The sequence below is a fragment of the Populus trichocarpa genome, chromosome 2 (genome assembly GCF_000002775.5).
Source record: "Populus trichocarpa isolate Nisqually-1 chromosome 2, P.trichocarpa_v4.1, whole genome shotgun sequence".
Taxonomy (NCBI): Eukaryota; Viridiplantae; Streptophyta; class Magnoliopsida; order Malpighiales; family Salicaceae; genus Populus; species Populus trichocarpa.
The window spans coordinates 5,133,319-5,152,643 of NC_037286.2; the positions used below are offsets into that span (position 1 = coordinate 5,133,319).

Here is a 19,325-nt window from a genome sequence, read left to right on the forward strand (position 1 = left end):
AGTTCGAACTCTTAAAATAATTCCTTATCTGAAAATGACATGACATTCTTATTGGAAAGAAATATCGCTTTCTAAAGATAATCAATCTCCACCAATCACTTAATTACAGACATTTATTAGCATAAAATTCCACCCACACTTAAAATCTCGTGATCACGTCACAAGAAACAACAAGACAAATCCACAGCACACGTGGCAAAACGATCAATAGCATAGCAACAAAATATGGTCCAAGCACTCACACGGAATTCATCACGGCACCAACCCTAGTTGGCAGTCTCTGTAAATACCAACCAATCCAATGTCATTTTCAAAACCTAATAATACATGCAACATGACCAATACATGATGGCATGTAATGTAACGACCCATAAAACTATGATAAACCATGCATACATGCATGCAATGTTCACATAAAAAAACACAAGCGAGGAAGAGAGAAAGAATAGCATTTGACTTGCTTGCTGGAGAGAGAAAAAGAATGAAAGAAGAAAAAATTGAATCCGATCGAATACAAATTTGACGTCCGCAAGGACACTCTCTCTCTGAAATAACCCCCCTTTCTCTCTCTAGATTCAGCAGCAAAGAAACAAGACATACAGCAGCACTTCCTCAATAGAGAGAGAAATAAAAACAACAGCAACAGAAAAAAAGAACCTTAATATTAGATTTTTGAAGAGGTTGAGCGAAACAAAATAAAACCCTAGGGTCTTGTGTGCTTCTAAAACAGCTCAGTTGTGTTCTTTTTCTCTCTCTCTTTCAGCCTGTAGTTTCATTGAAAGAGAAATCTTGTTGAGAGACTATCAGCCTCACTACTGTTTGAGAATTGTATTGTGGTAAGTTGTTTTTAAGTTTTTTAGCTCACAAACTTTTTCAACTTTTATTATTTCCTTAAAAAACCCATTTTCCCTTTATATCCCTTTAGTTTGTTGAAGCTTGATCAAGGTTGTTTTAGCTGTGTTCTAAACCTTGCTAGTTACTGTTTTTAGTTTATATTGGTTTCTTTTGAAAGTTACAGTTACAATCTTGAATTCTTTCTGGATTGTGAGATTTGAATTTGAGCCTTTGGATGCTGTGAAAAAGGTTGGTTTTTTTTGATAAATATTCTTTTGTGAGTGTTTGAGTTGGGTGAAATGGTTCTTCTTGCTAAGTTGTTGTGATTTTGATATGGTTTTTGTTATGAGTTTCTTTTAAAGCTGTATTTAGTAGTGAAAATTGGTATTTTTGGTTTTTGAAATATTTAGCTTTGTACATACTATCCTGATTCAAATAGATCTGAAACTCCTCATGACATACAGAGATTCATGCGAGAACCATTTAAAGATTGCTGTTCGTGTCAAGATACCGTGGCTGTAGAATGTTCAGAATTGAAGATTCTTCTTTGCTTTTGGTTTTTTTTGGCGTGTGCCTCGTGTTTCATAGAACGCAGCACCATTTGCTCAGGCACAAAACCTATTTGGTGCGCAGTAAGGATTTTGAGGTCTGCAGGATTTGGGAGTGTACTTGAAGTGGTGACCGAGTCCAGTTGTCTAAGTGCTTTATCTTGCTCTGTTATGTAATTTTAGGCTATTCAATTTATGTTGTTTTAGATAGTTTTATACTTCAAAGAGTTTTTTTGATTGTGATTCTTGATAAGATGTTACCCTCGGGGCCGCCTACTCCAATTGGTGGTGCCCAGTCTGTCTCTCCTTCACTTTTGAGATCGAATTCGGGGATGCTGGGAGCTCAAGGTGGCCCTTTGGGTTCTCAAACAGCCTTCCCGTCTCTAGTGTCCCCCCGTACTCAGTTTAATAACATGAGCATGCTTGGAAATGTGCCCAACATGTCCTCCCTGCTGAACCAGTCTTTTGGTAATGGAGGTCCAAATCCTGGACTTCCTGGCCCTGGGAGCAGTCAGCGCGGAAATATTGATACTGGGGCAGAGTCCGATCCACTTTCAAATGGTGGTAATGGAATGGGTTTCAATGCTCCTTCATCGTCATTTGTACCATCAAATATGGTTAACCCTGGTCCTTCTTGTCAAGTTCAGGGACATCAGTTTTCAAACCCTTCTGGCAACCAGTTGTTGCCAGATCAACAGCAGTCCCAACAACTTGAAGCACAAAATTTCCAGCATGGTCAGCAATCAATGCAACAGTTCTCTGGCGCTCATAACACTCAGCAGGTGCAGCAGCAGCACCAGTTTCAATCAATACGAGGAGGGTTGGCTGGTGTTGGACCTGTTAAGTTGGAGCCACATGTGACTAATGATCAACATGGAGCACGGCAACTGCAACAACCTCAGCCACTGAGAAATATGGGTCCAGTTAAGTTGGAGCACCAGCAAATTCAGACGATGCGAAGTTTGCCAACTGTGAAGTTGGAACCTCAACATTCAGATCAATCTTTGTTTTTACATCAACAGCAACAACATCAGCAGCAACAGCAGCAGCATCATCATCATCAGCAGCAGCAGCAGCAGCAGCAGCAGCAGCAACAGCAGCAGCAGTTCCTTCACATGTCAAGGCAGTCTTCTCAGCAGGCTGTTGCACAACTAAATCTTTTGCATCAGCAAAGGCTGCTGCAGCAACAGCAACTTTTGAAGGCAATGCCACAGCAACGGCCTCAATTACCACAACAATTTCAACAACAGAATATACCTTTGAGGTCTCCTGTAAAACCAGTGTATGAACCTGGGATGTGTGCCCGTCGTCTCACAAATTACATGCATCAACAGCAGCGCAGACCTGAAGTAAGATTTCCTTGTGAAGATTTTGTTAACTGTTTCCTTTTGGCTGCTTTGATTCGTAATAGCTCCTACTTTCCTTTTAGGACAATAACATAGAATTCTGGAGGAAATTTGTTGCTGAGTTCTTTGCTCCCCATGCAAAAAAGAAGTGGTGTGTTTCTATGTACGGAAGTGGCCGGCAAACAACTGGTGTTTTCCCTCAGGTCTGCTGCTAGAGAAAACTTGGTGATTTTAAAAAACTATTATTGTGCTGTAGATTCAATCAAGCACTTTTATACTGGTGTCTTAGGTGAAAGTAGACAAGTTAGGAATATCATTTCAAAGATATATGCATATTCATGGTATCTTCTAAATGTTCTCTTTGGATGCTCTGTTTCAAATCCAGAGAACAAAAAGATGCTCCCATGATACACATGCTAGAAAAGTTAATTATAAGGGTTCGGTAGAACTGCTTTTTTAATTTCTTGTAGAGCCAATTATGAATGCAAATTGTAACAATTTGTGCTAGTGTTGCAGGACGTATGGCATTGTGAGATTTGCAATCGCAAGCCAGGCCGTGGTTTTGGTATGTTGTTAGATCTTCAAAATCTTTGTTGTTCTTTGCATGTTGTTTCTGGCCACAGATGATACTGACCTTGGTGCTAGTTTGAATTGGTTTGTCTCTTTGTTTTGCTGCTGCCTCATGGATCATGTTATATCTGATTTTGGTATTCTGTACTTTCAGAGGCAACTGTTGAGGTTCTTCCTAGGCTTTTCAAAATCAAATATGAAAGTGGCACTTTGGAAGAACTTCTTTATGTTGATATGCCACGTGAATATCAAAACTCATCTGGTCAAATTGTCCTGGATTATGCAAAAGCAATACAAGAGAGTGTTTTTGAGCAACTTCGCGTTGTTCGTGATGGTCAGCTGCGGATAGTCTTCTCCCCAGACTTGAAGGTTGCACATTAAGAGAAATTCCCTTTTGCTTTTATAAGCTTCTAAATTCTTCAGGGAGTGTTAGCTGATTTTTTCTGTGTCCTTTTCATCCATTATTTTGCCAGATATGCTCTTGGGAGTTTTGTGCTCGGCGCCATGAAGAGCTAATACCTCGAAGATTGTTGATACCACAGGTTAGCTGTGCTTCACTTAATTAGGCGAGAAGTTCTTTGTTACTTTTATTTCCTGTTGGAAGTGAAATTAATTGAATTTGTTTAGTTCGAAGTGCCATCATTTTTAGCTGTGTTTTTTTCCTTACATGTTATGCATCTTCTGGGTACTGATGTTTGTTTAACCCACAGCAGTTGGAAGATTTGTGCTTCCATTGAGTAGGTCGGTGGATCAGGATCATATAAATGAATTAAATTGAGGCTTGATATCGGTGAATGTTTGATATTTTGACTTGTTTGATTGTATATTTGTAGATTTTGTATGGACTTGCTGTTAGCAAAGTCTGGTTCGTGGCCCTGTTCGTATCCTTAGAAGGGCTAAAGAACCTTAAATATCCAGTTTATCACAAACAAACATTGATGTTAAGTAATGCTTAATGGAAGCGTTTTGTTTGTTCTGCTTATTATGTTCTGCTATTTTCTACGTGGTTTACGGCCCTGTTGATTTTTGTGAAATAACCGAAGTACCCTTAACTTCCAGTTCACTACCCATACTGATGTTCAGTTCATCACTGAAGAAACCTCTATGTTAAGTGATTAATGATAAGGATTAAGGTTTTTGCTATGTGATATGGTATCTAGGAGCTAGAACATAATTCCTGCTTACAACTGCAACTCAAGTATTCAGTGTTTTTCTTTATATTTGTAGGTAAGTCAGCTTGGTGCTGCAGCTCAAAAGTACCAGGCTGCTACTCAAAATGCATCATCCAATTTATCTGTCCCGGAGTTGCAAAATAATTGTAACTTGTAAGTAGTCTCGCAACATTATGTTTGTTTTGACCAACCATGAGCTTTTGGTTGAGCATGCACTTTATGTTTATATACCTTTTGTGGTTACTAGGATCTGTTTGCAGGATTAATTATGACAAAGTTGTTGCAACTATTTGAGTACCATTGCTCTGTCAATCAAGATCAATGTTTTGGAATATTTCCTATATATGTGCATGACAATCTTTCATTCATTTGTCAATTTGAATTTATGTTGTGTGAACATGCTTCTGAATGTAAATGTAACTAATACTTGGTTATTATGTATCATCTTTGCTTAGCATGTCCATGAGGGAGATGAGATTACACTGTCAGTTACTCCATTTCAACACAGTTTTTCTATTCTTCATTGTATAATTTAAGAGATGAACATCTTGAGGAATATTTTTTGTTGAGACTGGAGCAAGTTTTTTTTACTTAGATTTAGGGCACATCAGGAATGCAATTTACATTTCCACAAAGTGAGAAAGTCACACACCCTCCAATGCATCCCTTATGGTTGGCCCTGTGTTTTATAGTGTAGTTTGTTTGACTTATTGTCTCAACAACTGCAGAAATTTGCATTTTTACAAGTTCTTTATCCTTGTATTATATGAACTGTTCTACATGAGCGCAATGAGAAATTTTTCATTTTTGTAATACATGTATGGTGCTGTCCATGCCTTCTATCTATTATTGATGAGTTATCTTTCTTTAGGTTTGTTGCATCAGCTCGGCAACTGGCAAAAGCCTTGGAAGTGCCATTAGTAAATGATCTGGGATATACAAAGAGATATGTGCGGTGCCTTCAGGTGACATTCCAACTCCTATTAGAGTCATTGTGGTTCGTGAATGTCCTTGTTGTTTGCTAAGGGCTAAAAGTCACTGGTAGCGCACATTTTCTACATTTAGTAGTGTGACTGGATGCATGTCTCGGACTCTGAGCTCACTACAAATGTTGGTGATGAGATCCTTTGGGTTTGAAATATTAGTGCCTTCAATTTCAGCTTTACAAGTTCAAGTTCATATGCACTTTGTTTTTCTGGAGGAAAGCGATCATACTTTTCTTCATTCTTATTTGCAGTTAAGATCTGAATTGTTTTCTGGTATTCAATGCATGTGCTCTCCAATGTTGTCCTTTTGCTCATTGCAGTGAATTTGTTCAAAGTCATGCCTAGAAAAGTTGTCTTCTCGACTACATCTTTCAGGATATGTTAATGTGTCTGTTAGGTTTGGCATGATTTTGTTTGAGGACCTGTAACATAATGAATATGGATGGCTCAATTTCATACAAGATTTGGCAGTTGCTTTGCTTTTACGGCAACTTCCATTATGCTTGCTCTCTTCTAGCAAATACAATGGTTTAAGAGCTGATGTTGAACTAGAATATCATGATTTCTGTATGCTTCTAGCCTCCATGCAAATATATACTCTTTTTTACCCAGTTGCTCGTTGTACCCCCTCATCCTTTATCTTTTATAGATTAATCAACATCTGTATAATATATTGTGGCATTGATTTGCCCCTGTAATTGTAAATTCCATTTCTACCATGGTGTTTGAAATTGTGACTTGGAAATATCTTAAGGTCTGAACTGCTGGTTTTATTGCTATAAGCTGTATATTCGTTTAAACTCACATTGAAACTCTTGCAATGATACGGGCTTGTAGATTTTTTTGATATCTAATGAATGCTGTTTGAAGTCAGACTGCCTCTGCCTGCTTATCCTATCCTTTTAACAAATCTGTCACAAACAGCTGAAAATGATCTTAATTATTTTGTTAACATCATTTGCATATTATTCCTTGAAGTCTGGATATGGCATCTGAAAAGATTTATATCCGTAAAAATGTCAAGTGAAAAATGGTGATTTTCAAGGATGTTTCACGATTTTTTGCTCAAGTTATATGCAGTCTGATTGAATATTTTTTTCTCTCATAATAATTTGTTCATTATCATTGCAGATATCAGAAGTGGTAAATAGTATGAAAGACTTGATTGATTATAGTCGAGAAACAGGAACTGGACCAATGGGTAAGTTTGACGGGTTCTTGATTGGGCTATTATTTTAACTTTCTTGTTTGTAATTTTCTGATGTGGTCCTAATGAAATGATCCCTGAAAAAGTTCATGCTGATCGTGACGTGGCAGTGATGATCATGCATATCACCAACATACCTTGTTGTCCTTTGTTGTCAATCTGGGCTCAATTATCTATTTATTTTTTTTGTTTTCAGAGAGTTTGTCCAAGTTCCCTAGGAGGACAGGTGCTTCAATTGGGTTCCATAGTCAAGCACAACAGCCTGAGGAACAGCAACAACAACAGCAAACAATAACTGCGAACTCAAATAGTGATCAAAGTTCTGCCCAAGCCACAATGCAAATTGCTGCTAGCAATGGTATGGCTAGTGTAAATAACTCACTCAACACAGCATCTACAACTACCTATGCCAGCGCTATTGTTGGGCTTGTCCACCAAAATTCTATGAATTCAAGACAACAAAATTCTATCAATAATGCAAGCAGTCCCTATGGAGGAAACTCTGTTCAGATTCCATCTCCTGGTTCCTCCAGTACGATTCCACAAGCACAACCTAACCCTTCTCCTTTCCAGTCGCCAACACCGTCCTCGTCTAATAATCCTCCACAAGCATCTCATAGTGCCTTGACAGCTGTGAATCACATTAGTTCCACAAATTCACCAGCAAATATTCCGTTGCAACAGCCAACTCTTTCTGGCGAGGCTGACCATGGTGATTCTCAAAGCTCTGTCCAGAAATTTTTACATGAAATGATGTTAACCAGTCAACTTAATGGAACTGGTGGCATGGTTGGGGTTGGTTCGTTGGGGAATGAAGTGAAAAATGTCAATGGAATTTTGCCAACAGGTAATAATACGGTTCTTAATGGTGGAAATGGCCTGGTGGGAAATGGGGCAGTCAATAGTTCTGGAATAGGGGGTGCTGGATATGGGACTATGGGTGGACTTGCGCAGTCTGTAATGGTCAATGGGATCAGAGCTGCAATGGGTAATAACTCAATGATGAATGGTCGGATGGGCATGCCATCGATGGTACGAGACCAGAGCATGAATCATCAACAGGATTTGGGGAACCAACTGCTTAGTGGGCTAGGAGCAGTTAATGGGTTTAGTAATCTCCAGTTTGATTGGAAACCATCCCCTTGAAGGTTCTGTTAATTATATTGATGTCTCCGCAGCTGCTTCTGCGGTACAAGTGTGGGCAGAATTTCATAAAAGCCTTGTGAAGATGGCATTGCATTACACCAAGGAATAGCTTGAGGGCGTGCTTCCCACTTTGTACTAATTGTCGAGGAAAAGTAAACATATAGCATAGTGTTTTATCAAAGAAATATTAAATCCTCCTTGAGTTGCCTCATTTACTTCTAATTGTTTTCCTAATTATGATTCAATGCAGCCTCTTTTCTAACTAACAGTCTTGGAATGGGAATTCAGGGAGGGATAGCTGTCTGGTTGAGAGCCCTTTCCACGTGTAGTTCCTGCTCATTTTCAAGTCATCATTCATGAAAATACATCAAGTGTTGATGGATTTGCTCATCAGTTCGATTTTTAGGGTTATCTTAGAGCCCATATGTATTTTATTGCGTTGTATTCTTTTCAGTTTCCTCTTACCGCTGCCTATAGATTCGGCGTCATTGAATTTTGTTGACCTGGTGGTTAAGCTCAAGAATGGTGAGGCTCGATAAGTGATTCCCTGATTTGAAACACTAGGCTGAAATTAAGTGGTGAGGCAGGGAGGCTAGTGAAGTGTTAAATCTTGTCTGTCTTTAGATCTTGCCAACTGGCAACTAATTTTTCTATTATTGCTCAGCATTGATTAATCAAATTATTATAACGGTGACATCTCACTTAAAACTTGAAAGCACGATTAGGAGCTGTGGCAGATCAGAGAAGAACATGGTCTAATCTTTAGATGAATGGAGATGCATGTGATTTCCAAATTTAAAAAGAGCCTTTCAAGGCGCTGCATGATAGGCTTAAATGGATTTCTGTGCATTTACAAATGGAGGAAAGACAGTTCATAAGCTGAAGAAATAGTGATGCTCATTGCGTTATCAATTGGAACAAGAACTGAATTCGTAGTGACATTTACATTATGCAAGAAAGTTTTGATAGCTATTCCCTTATAGCTCCATCATAGCTCTACATAATTTGTTGTTTTCAAACATCAATATACTTCTCTATGGAGCTAGACAGGGTGGTCTTTGGCACTGCTCCAATTACACTTTCTTTCTTCTCTCCTTTCTTGAAAAACAGCACGGTTGGTATGCTTCTTATTCCGTACTTTGTGGCAATGCTAGGGCAGTCATCGGTGTTTACTTTGTAACAAGCTATCTTTCCTGCATATTCTTGTGCCAATTCCTCGATTACTGGTGCTATCATTTTACAAGGTCCGCACCATGGTGCCCAAAACTCCACCAGAACAGGGGTGTCACCTCCAATCACAGCATCCCAGCTTGCATCTGTCGCTACTTGAACTGCACTTTTCAAGCATTTGCATGTATCAGATTTCAGGAATACTCATCCTCAAGGAAAAAAGGGAAGAAAGCTGATGAATTTATTGAAGATTTTATCCTTCCATTTAATAGTCTCCTGCGATTAAATAAGGAGATATATGGAGAGGAAAATATCAGGGGCTATCTAATTTTAACTCGATTTAATTTCGTTACTTCCTTCAAGAAGTACGTAGCCTATGCCCAATGACTAAGAAGGGATTAGTAACTATATACTTCCATTCCTTGCATGATGTTCTAGTAAACAAGAGACGCATAAAAAGCTGCCAAGGTAGAATTTGGCAAACCTGCATCTACAGCTTCACGAGCTTTGCAGACAATGCGGGATTCTTGGCATCTGCTTCTCAATGAGGGAGGAAAGGACGAAGAAGGTGAAGATAATAACAAATTGGATGTGTTCAGTCCCTTAGATGTTGGCAATTGAAGCTTTTCCACAGGAGCAAATGGATGACAAACACCAGCTCTGGTGGTGCTCACCGAACTAACTTGGAAACAATTCTTCATAGCCATTCCCTCTCTCTCTCTCTCTCTCTCTCTGGAGTGATGATATATCTTTTTACAGGTTATGGAGTTGGAAAGAATCATGAAAAGGAGGTTGTGGCTTTGGTCTCTCGGACAAGAGTTTTACAAGATCTTTATTTTATTTTTTATTTTTCTTTTTTCTTTTTAATCCTTTAAATTGCTTATCTCTAACTTTTCAGCGGGGATATGCTCTCAAAATCGTAAGGTGGTAAAGGGTTTGGTTTTTCATGTGGACGACATTTTATGAAGTGAGCTCACAAAGAAAAATCTAAAAGATCCAATTATGAGAAATATTTTTCCATCCTTCCTCATCAGTTGCGACTAACAATCCAATAGGAAGCTGAGGATCATTGTTTGTAATATGAGGGTACCTGTAACCTATATTATCTGGCGTGGAGAGGTGACACCCCTTCAATAAAATTATATAAAAATTATTAATTTAATATTTTTTTAAATAAAATATTTTTAAAAAACACTCTTGTGAGCCACAACTTCCTATAGTAGATCAACTTGTCAGACGGCTTTGAATGTACTTTTTAACAATCACAAAAACTATTAAAAACTTATATTATTATTAATTTTAGTATTAGTAAAATTAATTGAGATGCAATCTCAGATATCATCATTAATCTCAAAAAAAAAAAAAAAAGTTGTGGGCCACGAAACCTTTATCCATACTCCCATTGATGGGTAGTTGATAATTCAACATCAATCACCTTTACGAGCTCCCCTGTAATCACTTCTGCCAAGAGGGCCGCTTCTTATCATGCAAGTCTCGTCCAGATGTTCGAGGCCCGGCACATTGTTGGTCTGGCTTGAGGCTGCTCTGGGCTAATTTGCTTTTGTGCTTTCGTTGTTTGTTGCTTTTTCACTGGGTCTCAGCTCAGGCCCACCTCCTTTTGCCTTCTTAGCTTTGTTGTGTTCCCGAGAGAGAGAAAGAGCAAATACTTTATACAGTATTTATCTAGTGAGCGAAAATGAAGGCTATTGGCACTGAAATTTGATGGCATAGTTTCTGCTTACAACAGTGAAAATGGACAAATGTGTGCAATGAAGGAAGTGAGGGTTATTTCTGATCATCAGAACTCAAATGAATGTCTCAAACAACTGAATCAGGTTTCCCTCTCATTTTCTCCTCCTACAACCAAGAACTTATATTTGCATTTTTTTCTTCATGGAATAGCCTCTGAAATCAGCAAAATGAGGAGTAATATGTTGACTCGTTCTGTTTTGGTATGAGCAGGAGATAGCATTGCTTAGTGAACTGTCACATCCTAACATTGTTCAATATTATGGAAGCAAACTGGTATGAGCTCCTTCGCATATTTCAGCATCCCTACATCATTCGTAATATCGGATTCTGACAATGATACTTAATGTAGGGTGTAGATAATCTCTCAGTATACTTGGAGTTCGTTTCTGGGGGTTCAATCCATAAATTGCTAAGTGAGTATGGTCCGTTCTCAGAACCGCTAATACAAAATTACACCAAGCAGATTCTTTCAGGGTTAGCTTACTTGCATGGAAGGAAGACAATGCACAGGTATTTAGCAATTTTAATAATTTCAATTTCTTATCAGGAACCTCATCTCATCTTGCTGTAAGTGCCTCGATTGACTGAGGAATAATGTTCACTTGACAGAGACATCAAAGGTGCAAACATACTGGTCGGTCCAAACAGAGAGATTGAGCTTGCTGACTTTGGCATGGCTAGACATGTAAGGTTTCTAAATGATTTTCATAATTAATTCCACTTAACATTTCTCTTATTCCACAAGATTTTTCTGATCTCCTTTTAATTGAATCCAGATGACAACTTGTTCTTGATGCTTTCTTTTAAAGGAAGTGCTTACTGGATGGCACCAGAGGTACCCTTTCCTGTCATGTTTTCTTTCTTTACGTTCATAATCTCAATATTTTCCCGCATCCTGTAAGTTCATATATTTATTGAGATTACTTATATGCAGGTTATAGAGAACACTAGTGGCTACAGTCTTGCTGTCGATATATAGAGCTTAGGGTGCACAATTCTTGAAATGGCAACTTCAAAACCTCCATGGAGCCAGTATGAGGGGGTATGATCTTTTACACATGTGAAATACTTTGCCTTTCACCATGAGCCAAGAATTTAGGACCCAGTCTTATTATCTTCTTGTTCTTCATCAGGTAGCTGCAATATTTAAGATTGCATAGAGCAAAAATTATCCTGAAATCCCCAGTCACCCATCAGAAGATGCACAGAGTTTTGTAAAACTATGCCTGCAGAGGGATCCATCTGTACGGCCCACAGCTTCACAACTGCTACCACCACCCCTTCATCGAAAACTAAAGACAGGAAAAATTGCTAGTTCCGATTTTGTGGACAACCCCTTTCCTTGCCTAACCTGGAGATATCCTCCGGTAGTATTAACAATGCTTGAATGTCATTGCACTTGCAGAATTCTATTTCATTGAGTTCAGAATCTCTATGCTAAATTTTTACATACAAACTAGTTCGTTTCAAAGAATCAGAAAAGATTAAAGGGGGGGGGGGGGGGGGGGGGGGCGGGGGGGGGGTAAGCTTGTTCATTAATTTGCTCTCACAATAAAATTTATTCTGATAGATGTATTCTCTTGTTCTCATAGAATTGTTGTCTCCCCATAACTGGCAGCTTCGAATTTCATTCCAATAGAACAAGTTCTCTGATGAGGAGTTAACAGGATGAAGATCTTATAACTTTCAAGAGCTTGAAAGATCTCAAGGCAACATGCAACCCCAAGCCTGTCCTCTTTTTAATAGTACTAGTAGATATTCCAGGAATTCAAAATGTTGTTATTTTTTCTGCAGCCTGCAAATGATGCAGTCAAATCAATGCCTACAGCACGAAGTTCAGGCTCAGTTCGCCTTTTTTACGCTGGTATCTGCATATATGTTAAGCTTGGTCTGAGGTTCCTTCGACAGAAACTGGGAGCATAATAGCAGGTCAGATGCTTTTTTTAATCCTCAAAGAATAAAATCAATGAGCGATTGAAGGATTCCAAAGAATAGGTATATAAAGACTTCTTTCTCCACTCCATCCGCCTGAACTGAATGAATGGGAACTCGATGAGTTCTTCCTGGCCTTTTCCAGCGGACAGCCTGCTAAAATAATGTCGACTGATGTTGAGAAAATGTACCACATGACGGATGATGAAAGACTTCTCTGTAAATATTCATACATGTGGATATAAAACAAAATAAATATTCCTTTGTTTTCTGGGTACAGTAATCCTTCGGTGTAGCAGAACAAGGGTTTTTCATTTTTTACACGGTACAAACCAACATCATTGTGGCGTGGTCGCATTTTGATCACCAAGGAGAGACAATGGCAACCACAGAAGTGTTTCAAATGTCAAAAGCTAGTGATGGAAGCTTTAGCTTAAGTGATCATAGGATCTAACTTATAAGATTCGGAAACACCCAGTGGCATAATGTTCGGACATAATTATGTAACAGTTGAGCTTTACCTAGAGCCAGTTCGATAGTGTATATGGAATTACTAGATAAATAAGCATCGACACCATGCGGCTGTGCCACCCAGGTGACATCCCCATGTTATTCATCCAAATAAATAGGTATGAGAAAGTATGGTATCATTTCCATGTCAGAATTTCTATAATTTTTATACGAGGAAAAACATACTCGGTCTTTCTGCGTACATACCTAAGGTATCACCAGGCAAACCCGATGCAATTCAGATCTTCTCAAGTCAATCGGTTCAAACCAGACAGTACAAAACAATGATTATGCATTCTTTTTTTTTTTTTTTTTGCGCGCAAGAATCCCCATTTGTAACTTTTAAAATCTAACTCGAGCGAGAATCATTGAAGATGACCCCAAAATATAAAAAACTCTGTGCTAGTCTACACACAGACAACAATCGCAAATTGATCAGTCGCATCTCAAAACGAGTATTCTTTTAAATCTGCTTTAGAGTCATTCAGGTCCATGTCAGCCAAACACTCTTCTGCAGTGAGCGGTGGGAGCTGCTTGGTCTTGCGCTTCAAATTATGTTTGTGCCAGTCACTCTTGAAGTGATCCCTGAACTGCTTTGCATCCCCAACAAATGCATTGCATGTGCTGCACTTGTTTTGCTTTGCCAGCGTGTCAGCCTTCTTCTCCTCAGAGATGGTCTGTTTTTGGATTTTCTCACTCAGTTGTACTTCAGAATCAGCAGACTCCTTGGGTAGGGCTGGTGGCACATCTTCATAATCATCAAAGTCATCTACATGGGTGTCCCCCTCAAAATGAACAGACACTGCAAGAATTTCCATCCTGCCCTGCAGATTCCTCACTAAGGCATCACAGTCCCTGAAGAAACCTGGGTCCATTTCACAAATCTGCAGAAAATCCAATAAAAACTCAGATCCAAAACATGTGCAGATTTCATGACCAAATAGACACTTGAGCCGACACGAATCGCCAAGTCAAATGGTCCACCTAATAAAATTGTATTTAGTCCTGTTTTCTTCTTCTTTTTTCTTTTTTGTTTTGTTTTGTGTGTGGGTTGGGGGGGAGTTCAACATAGAATTACAGCCCAAGTACAACTTAACTACTATGGTTGCTGCATTTTATTAGTAAGAATTAAAAAGCAAAGTGCCTAATGATATTACACAACTCATCACAATACTTGTATACACATGGAGAAACAACAGACATAGAAGCCAGGTAAATCAACAGCAGCAGTTGACACTACAAATAAGTATCATTTCTGTACTACAGCATAAAATCCTACTTGATCAGATCAAGAAAAACACTGGTAAGAGTTAAATGTCACAATTATGACTTTTATGAGAGAATTTTAACTCTCTAGTTTTACATAACATCAGGTGTGCTCAAAAGCAGCCATGACATTAGAAAAATCCAGTTAATCCAGCGAACTTGAAAAGATGTGTTCAGAAGTTGTTTACAATATCAGTCTACTTGTATTATTTTTTATTGATAGGAAACGTTTCCATTGTAGGGGTTCAACCAGGACACGTAATGGGTGTCTACCATCATGTAATGCAATGGGTAATGAAACTTCCTGTAGCTTCACTCTGCTTCAGTGAGCCGCAATCAACAGCAACTAACCTAGTAGAATTTTAGAAATAGACTAGTGCCTTGAAAGCTTGATGCCTAACTTATTTCACATGTTCTAGTGCATACTAGTTCAGTGGCGATACATAAGAAAAGCACATTCAGAGGATGAATGCAAGAAACAAAGCCACTAAACCTTTGTAGCCAACATTTAAAAGTTGCCAACAAAAAAGAGAGGAAAACTTAACCCTGGGAGAGGCACTGTGGAGTTGAGAATTTCACACTAAACAGGAATGAGTGAAACTTACAACAGATTGATGGCTTCCAGATTCATCTTTAGAAACAACGTTAGCATCCCAGGCATTGAGCTTTTCCAATAGATTAGGAAACTTCTGTCCAATAACAGCAAGCCGAAGTCTCATTGGAGACCGTTTGATTGGAAAATGCTTTTGAAGCTCACGAATAACATCTAGCGCCTGAACAAAATACACAATTAGCAAGAATGATATGCCAAAATTCCAAAAAACATGACATTTTGAAGAAGTTAAAAAGGCCACCAAAAAACCTGCTTCTTAGAGCTGCTATGCGGGTCAACAGCAAAGTGAATTTCATGCATCAATCTCTCAACCATACTGATAGTGTAAGGACGTTGCGTCTCGGGATTAATAGTTTTCTGCATAACAATAGTTGCTATATCCCGAAACTGACTAGACAACTGAGAATCCCTCTCTTTCCCAGCCACTTGAAGCTCCCCTTTCTCCAATATCTATTAATAATAATAGTAATAGTAAACCAATCATGATAATAAAAAAAGGTTGCACAAATACAGTAGGTATTTTCCTTTTACCTCTAGGCAGATCTTGGTATGATCATCGTGTCCAAAAGCTTTAACCAAATCTGAATTCTTTGCAAGAACTCCTTTTGAAACATTTGAATAAACTGTGTGGGACTGCAACACTTCATCCAAATCTTTCTCTCTGTTTTTTTTTTTTTTTTTCAAAACAAGAAAATGAGGATATGACCCATTTTCTTCGTTCTAAAAATAAACATAATACTACAAATAATAATCGATTTAAAATAATAATGATAATAATAATAAAAAAAAAACAGAGCACTTACACGCCAGAGCGCCAAGAGAGGACCTTGTTCTTGTAACAAGCAATCTCGAAACGCATACCATGCTTCTTTAATCGAACCACTGCTACGTTCGTCAACCGTTTTTGCCCTACCGGCTGCAGCAACTTCACCGACATCTCTCTCTCTCTCTCTCTCTCTCTCTAGTAGGACCTTCTCGATTTAACTTGTTTCTCTGCTGTTTTATTTCATTATTAGCCAGGAGCAGGAGGAGGAGGTCTCCCAGTTCCTTTTCCATATATACATGGGCTTGAGACATTGGGTCCAGTATATCTTTTTAATTGGGGTTTATTTAGGCCCGGCATAAGAGCATATAAATGCACCAAGCCCAGCCTTGTTTATATATATATATATATATATATATATATATATATATATATATATATATATCTTCCTGAACAAGTTTCACGATAACTATGGACCACAGGTTGCTATCACTTTCTCTATTTTTTCACGTTTAATTGTTTTATTTTAATTGTAGGTATCCAGATTGGCTTATCTAATTACTTGAAATTCTAAAATTAATAATTATACAAACTTTTAATAATTTTAAGATTTATAACACTTGAACTATTGAGCATTTAATTAATTTAACACTCGAAAACCATGAACATTTAATTAATTTTACATCATGTTGTGCTTGCTTTCTTCATTCATTCATTCATTTTTTTCATGAATTGGATTTGGTATTTTTGTTAAGTCTAAAATCAGGATGCATGTAAACTATTGCTCCTGCTAATCACGACGATTAATCATAATCTAGGTTGGAAGTGGGAGAAGTCGAAGCTTTAATTTTTGAATTATTAGCTAAATAAATCTCCAAATGGGTATCTAATATCCTTTCGCCATCATGATAAGTTTGTCAGCATGATTATAAATTATGTTGATCAACTCCATTTTCAAGATTCTGCGTGCTACAACAGATTCTATATAGTAAATACTCTGATTCTCGATCCTCTTCGCAAAAAGAAATCCTTATCCCCTCAGCCTATGAGCTCTGACAAATCCATCATAGGAAGACTCCTCCCAGCTTGGATTAGGGAAAATGTCTCTGGAACCCCCTCTCCTGCAAAAACGACTAATATTTTTAATTTAACAACACTACGTTCATTTTCCAGGTTTAGTGGGATTACGTGTGCAATGCTGAATGGGGAAACCACAAGTCTTAAGGATGTTCAGGTATGCTGCTCCAATCAAGACGCCCCCGATTTTATGCTTCATGCAGTTTCTACTGGTGGTGTAATGTTAATTTACTGATTGATGATTTTTTTCTTAAGATATTATCTTCTCATTTTTTTACAGTTGCTTACTGTATTCAGGAAGGCTCACTAAAGCTGGTTTATAAAGAGACCATCCTTGTCGGGCAAGTGGATTCTTTACTAGCATTTACTCATGTAGTTTTTTGTTTTCTGTTGTATGAATGCATTTCCAGATGCTTATCTATATTCTATGCTTCTGACTCTTCTGCTAGGGCCTGATTTTGGGTCTCCCCCATCATTTGTCAGTAGAAAGCTCCTCACAGTTTTGAGTGAGTGTGGTAAAACCTCCTCATTAATTGATGATATTTCCATAGTAAATCTGTATGCTTCTGGTTCATCCCATTCATTTCCTGTGTCTTCTGGTGAGGAAGCACTTTTGAAGGTTAGAAAGGAGGTATGTTTTGGAATTGGCTGTGGATATATATATTTTTTCTTTGATCAGTGATATGCTTATTTGAATGGTGGTGGTTGTAGGTTATGAATGATCGAGTACATTTTGTCTGGACCCAATTTTCAGAATTGAATTCCTATTTCAAGAAACAAGCAGAAGATGAAGGGAAGTTAAATGGAAAACTTGCAGAGATGATATCGTTACTTACATGTGAAAAGAAGTCGGCGCACAGAAAAGGCATGAAATGCAGTTTGACATCCGAACTAAAGGAAATTCCTACTCAGATGGATGCTTGGGTGCGTTGCCTCTACTCCACGCTACCAACTAATACCATGCTCATAATTTGCACTGGACATGGAGATACAGCAATAGTGCATAGGTATGTAATTTTTAAGTGTTATAGAACATTTTGTTTCATCTACTATGCCTATTTCTTTCTTTGCTTTCAGAAATCACTTAAGTTCATGCTTTAGATAATTGAATAAATAAAACTGAAAAGTAACCAAGCAAATGCATCTGATAGTAATTAAATCCTCATATTTTGAAAGACAGACAATTAAAGTATGTAGTTCCAATAAGTAAAAAAATATATACAGGAGCATGAAGGGGCTGCACCCATATTGAAAACTGATACATTCATCAAAAACATATTACAAAATCCATAACATAAGGAGCATCAAGCAAATATTGTTTCCTATAAAAGAGTAGCATGGATAGGTTATTCCTCTCCACTAAATGCCCTCTTTTTATGCTGCCTCCACACCACATAAAAAAATCGTTAGGGTGATTAGGATGAGCACCGTTCTGCTCTCCTTTTGTTTTAGGAAAAATCTGTTGACCATGATCTGCCCTGTTGGGATATGACAATTATTGGACTTTGAAGACTGATCACAAACTCTCAGAAATGTTCCATGCATATATGTCAGCGAGTAGGCATGCTGATAGGTTTGGAAATGCATATAGCTCTACATATTTCATTGCTGGGACGAGGAAAAATTATGGTGATGCTCTCATCTCTTGCATTAAGCTCTGGCTTGCATAAGTTTGAAAAGATAGGTATCTTTAGTTGTACACATGATGGGATTTTTTTCTCCCTTGAATGTTTCAGTTGTATGTTTTGAATAGCCATTTTAAGTCATTGGCTAGTCTAATATCCTTCACTTAGCTCTCTATATGTAGTGCTTGTATTGAATAGAGTTTCTCACTTTCAATGCCTGTTTTAGTACTTCCAATGCCTGTTTAGAAGCCATTTTAAGTTATTGGTTTGCAACAAAGCTAACGTGATTACTCAGTGGTTTGTTTGAAGTGAATCTGTGACACAGCCTGTTTCTAATAGTTCAACCTTTCATCTTGAATTTTCAAATTGTTTCATTATCTTCGCTTTTCTTTCTCCTTGTCGTTTTGTGTGGATGAAGGTTAAGGAAAATTCTTGTCGAACAGAAAGAAACTGCAATATCTCTTGAGAAGATTGTACAGGTCTTGGAAGAGCTCCAAGCTCAAGCTGAAGTAGCTTTGTGTTTTGTGGGTGTGAAGAACCGAGGACATGCGAGATAGGTATTTGGTCTTTGTTTTTTCACCCTTCATTCTGGTGCTGCTTGCATTTGTAGCAAGCTTTTCGTAAATTTGGTGTAGAAACAGTCGCTGAGCAGATTTTCCTTAGACATCATTCATTGAATAGTAAGCAAATTGTGTAAATGAATATAGAAAGCCAATGCACTGATTTCTTTTGTGTAACCGGGCTTCTTTGGCATCTCCTCTGTTGTTGCTTCACCTCCCTTTTCTCATCATCTCCAGCCAGTAATTCT

At 38.1% G+C, this 19,325-nt stretch overlaps 4 protein-coding genes and 1 pseudogene across 4 annotated transcripts; 3 read left to right on the plus strand and 2 right to left on the minus strand.

Annotated features, from left to right (window-relative positions):
* Positions 1–458: 458 nt before the first annotated feature.
* On the plus strand, positions 459–8,071 carry LOC7466423 (transcriptional corepressor SEUSS). The gene is made up of 10 exons (XM_002300911.4): positions 459–836; positions 1,299–2,731; positions 2,812–2,931; positions 3,245–3,293; positions 3,453–3,667; positions 3,772–3,840; positions 4,526–4,623; positions 5,342–5,435; positions 6,588–6,657; positions 6,860–8,071. Exons 2-10 carry the CDS (start codon positions 1,637–1,639, stop codon positions 7,807–7,809), a joined length of 2,760 nt encoding a protein of 919 aa, XP_002300947.2. The 5' UTR covers positions 459–836; positions 1,299–1,636; the 3' UTR covers positions 7,810–8,071.
* Positions 8,072–8,684: 613 nt separating this feature from the next.
* Positions 8,685–9,822, minus strand: LOC7466424 (thioredoxin M-type, chloroplastic). The gene is made up of 2 exons (XM_002302163.3): positions 9,464–9,822; positions 8,685–9,140 (listed from the first exon to the last, which is right to left on the minus strand). The coding sequence occupies exons 1-2, from the start codon at positions 9,759–9,761 to the stop codon at positions 8,824–8,826; spliced, it is 615 nt and encodes a 204-aa protein (XP_002302199.2). The 5' UTR covers positions 9,762–9,822; the 3' UTR covers positions 8,685–8,823.
* Positions 9,823–10,481: 659 nt separating this feature from the next.
* On the plus strand, positions 10,482–12,654 carry LOC18096184 (mitogen-activated protein kinase kinase kinase 3-like; annotated as a pseudogene).
* A 665-nt stretch (positions 12,655–13,319) lies between these two features.
* LOC7466425 (uncharacterized) lies at positions 13,320–16,066 on the minus strand. Its single transcript, XM_002302164.4, has 5 exons — positions 15,856–16,066; positions 15,584–15,713; positions 15,302–15,502; positions 15,045–15,212; positions 13,320–14,057 (listed from the first exon to the last, which is right to left on the minus strand). Exons 1-5 carry the CDS (start codon positions 15,987–15,989, stop codon positions 13,620–13,622), a joined length of 1,071 nt encoding a protein of 356 aa, XP_002302200.1. The 5' UTR covers positions 15,990–16,066; the 3' UTR covers positions 13,320–13,619.
* A 487-nt stretch (positions 16,067–16,553) lies between these two features.
* LOC7467840 (small RNA degrading nuclease 5) lies at positions 16,554–19,254 on the plus strand. The gene is made up of 4 exons (XM_024595110.1): positions 16,554–17,049; positions 17,173–17,523; positions 17,604–17,899; positions 18,936–19,254. The coding sequence occupies exons 2-4, from the start codon at positions 17,287–17,289 to the stop codon at positions 19,072–19,074; spliced, it is 672 nt and encodes a 223-aa protein (XP_024450878.1). The 5' UTR covers positions 16,554–17,049; positions 17,173–17,286; the 3' UTR covers positions 19,075–19,254.
* The last annotated feature ends 71 nt before the right edge of the window (positions 19,255–19,325 follow it).

Bases quoted from the DNA above. Each gene is read 5' to 3' on its own strand.
- LOC7466423 (XM_002300911.4), top strand. From the start codon at position 1,637: ATGTTACCCTCGGGGCCGCCTACTCCAATTGGTGGTGCCCAGTCTGTC. The intron at 3,668-3,771 runs GTTGCACATTAA...TTATTTTGCCAG, and splicing joins TCTTCTCCCCAGACTTGAAG to ATATGCTCTTGGGAGTTTTG. The intron at 5,436-6,587 runs GTGACATTCCAA...TTATCATTGCAG, and splicing joins GATATGTGCGGTGCCTTCAG to ATATCAGAAGTGGTAAATAG.
- LOC7467840 (XM_024595110.1), top strand. From the start codon at position 17,287: ATGAATGCATTTCCAGATGCTTATCTATATTCTATGCTTCTGACTCTT. The intron at 17,524-17,603 runs GTATGTTTTGGA...TGGTGGTTGTAG, and splicing joins TTTTGAAGGTTAGAAAGGAG to GTTATGAATGATCGAGTACA. The intron at 17,900-18,935 runs GTATGTAATTTT...GTGTGGATGAAG, and splicing joins GATACAGCAATAGTGCATAG to GTTAAGGAAAATTCTTGTCG.
- LOC7466424 (XM_002302163.3), bottom strand. From the start codon at position 9,761: ATGATTCTTTCCAACTCCATAACCTGTAAAAAGATATATCATCACTCC. The intron at 9,141-9,463 runs GTTTGCCAAATT...TGAAAAGTGCAG, and splicing joins TCGTGAAGCTGTAGATGCAG to TTCAAGTAGCGACAGATGCA.
- LOC7466425 (XM_002302164.4), bottom strand. From the start codon at position 15,989: ATGTCGGTGAAGTTGCTGCAGCCGGTAGGGCAAAAACGGTTGACGAAC. The intron at 15,714-15,855 runs GTAAGTGCTCTG...AAAAAAAAACAG, and splicing joins CTCTCTTGGCGCTCTGGCGT to AGAGAAAGATTTGGATGAAG. The intron at 14,058-15,044 runs GTAAGTTTCACT...GATTTTCTGCAG, and splicing joins CTGGAAGCCATCAATCTGTT to ATTTGTGAAATGGACCCAGG.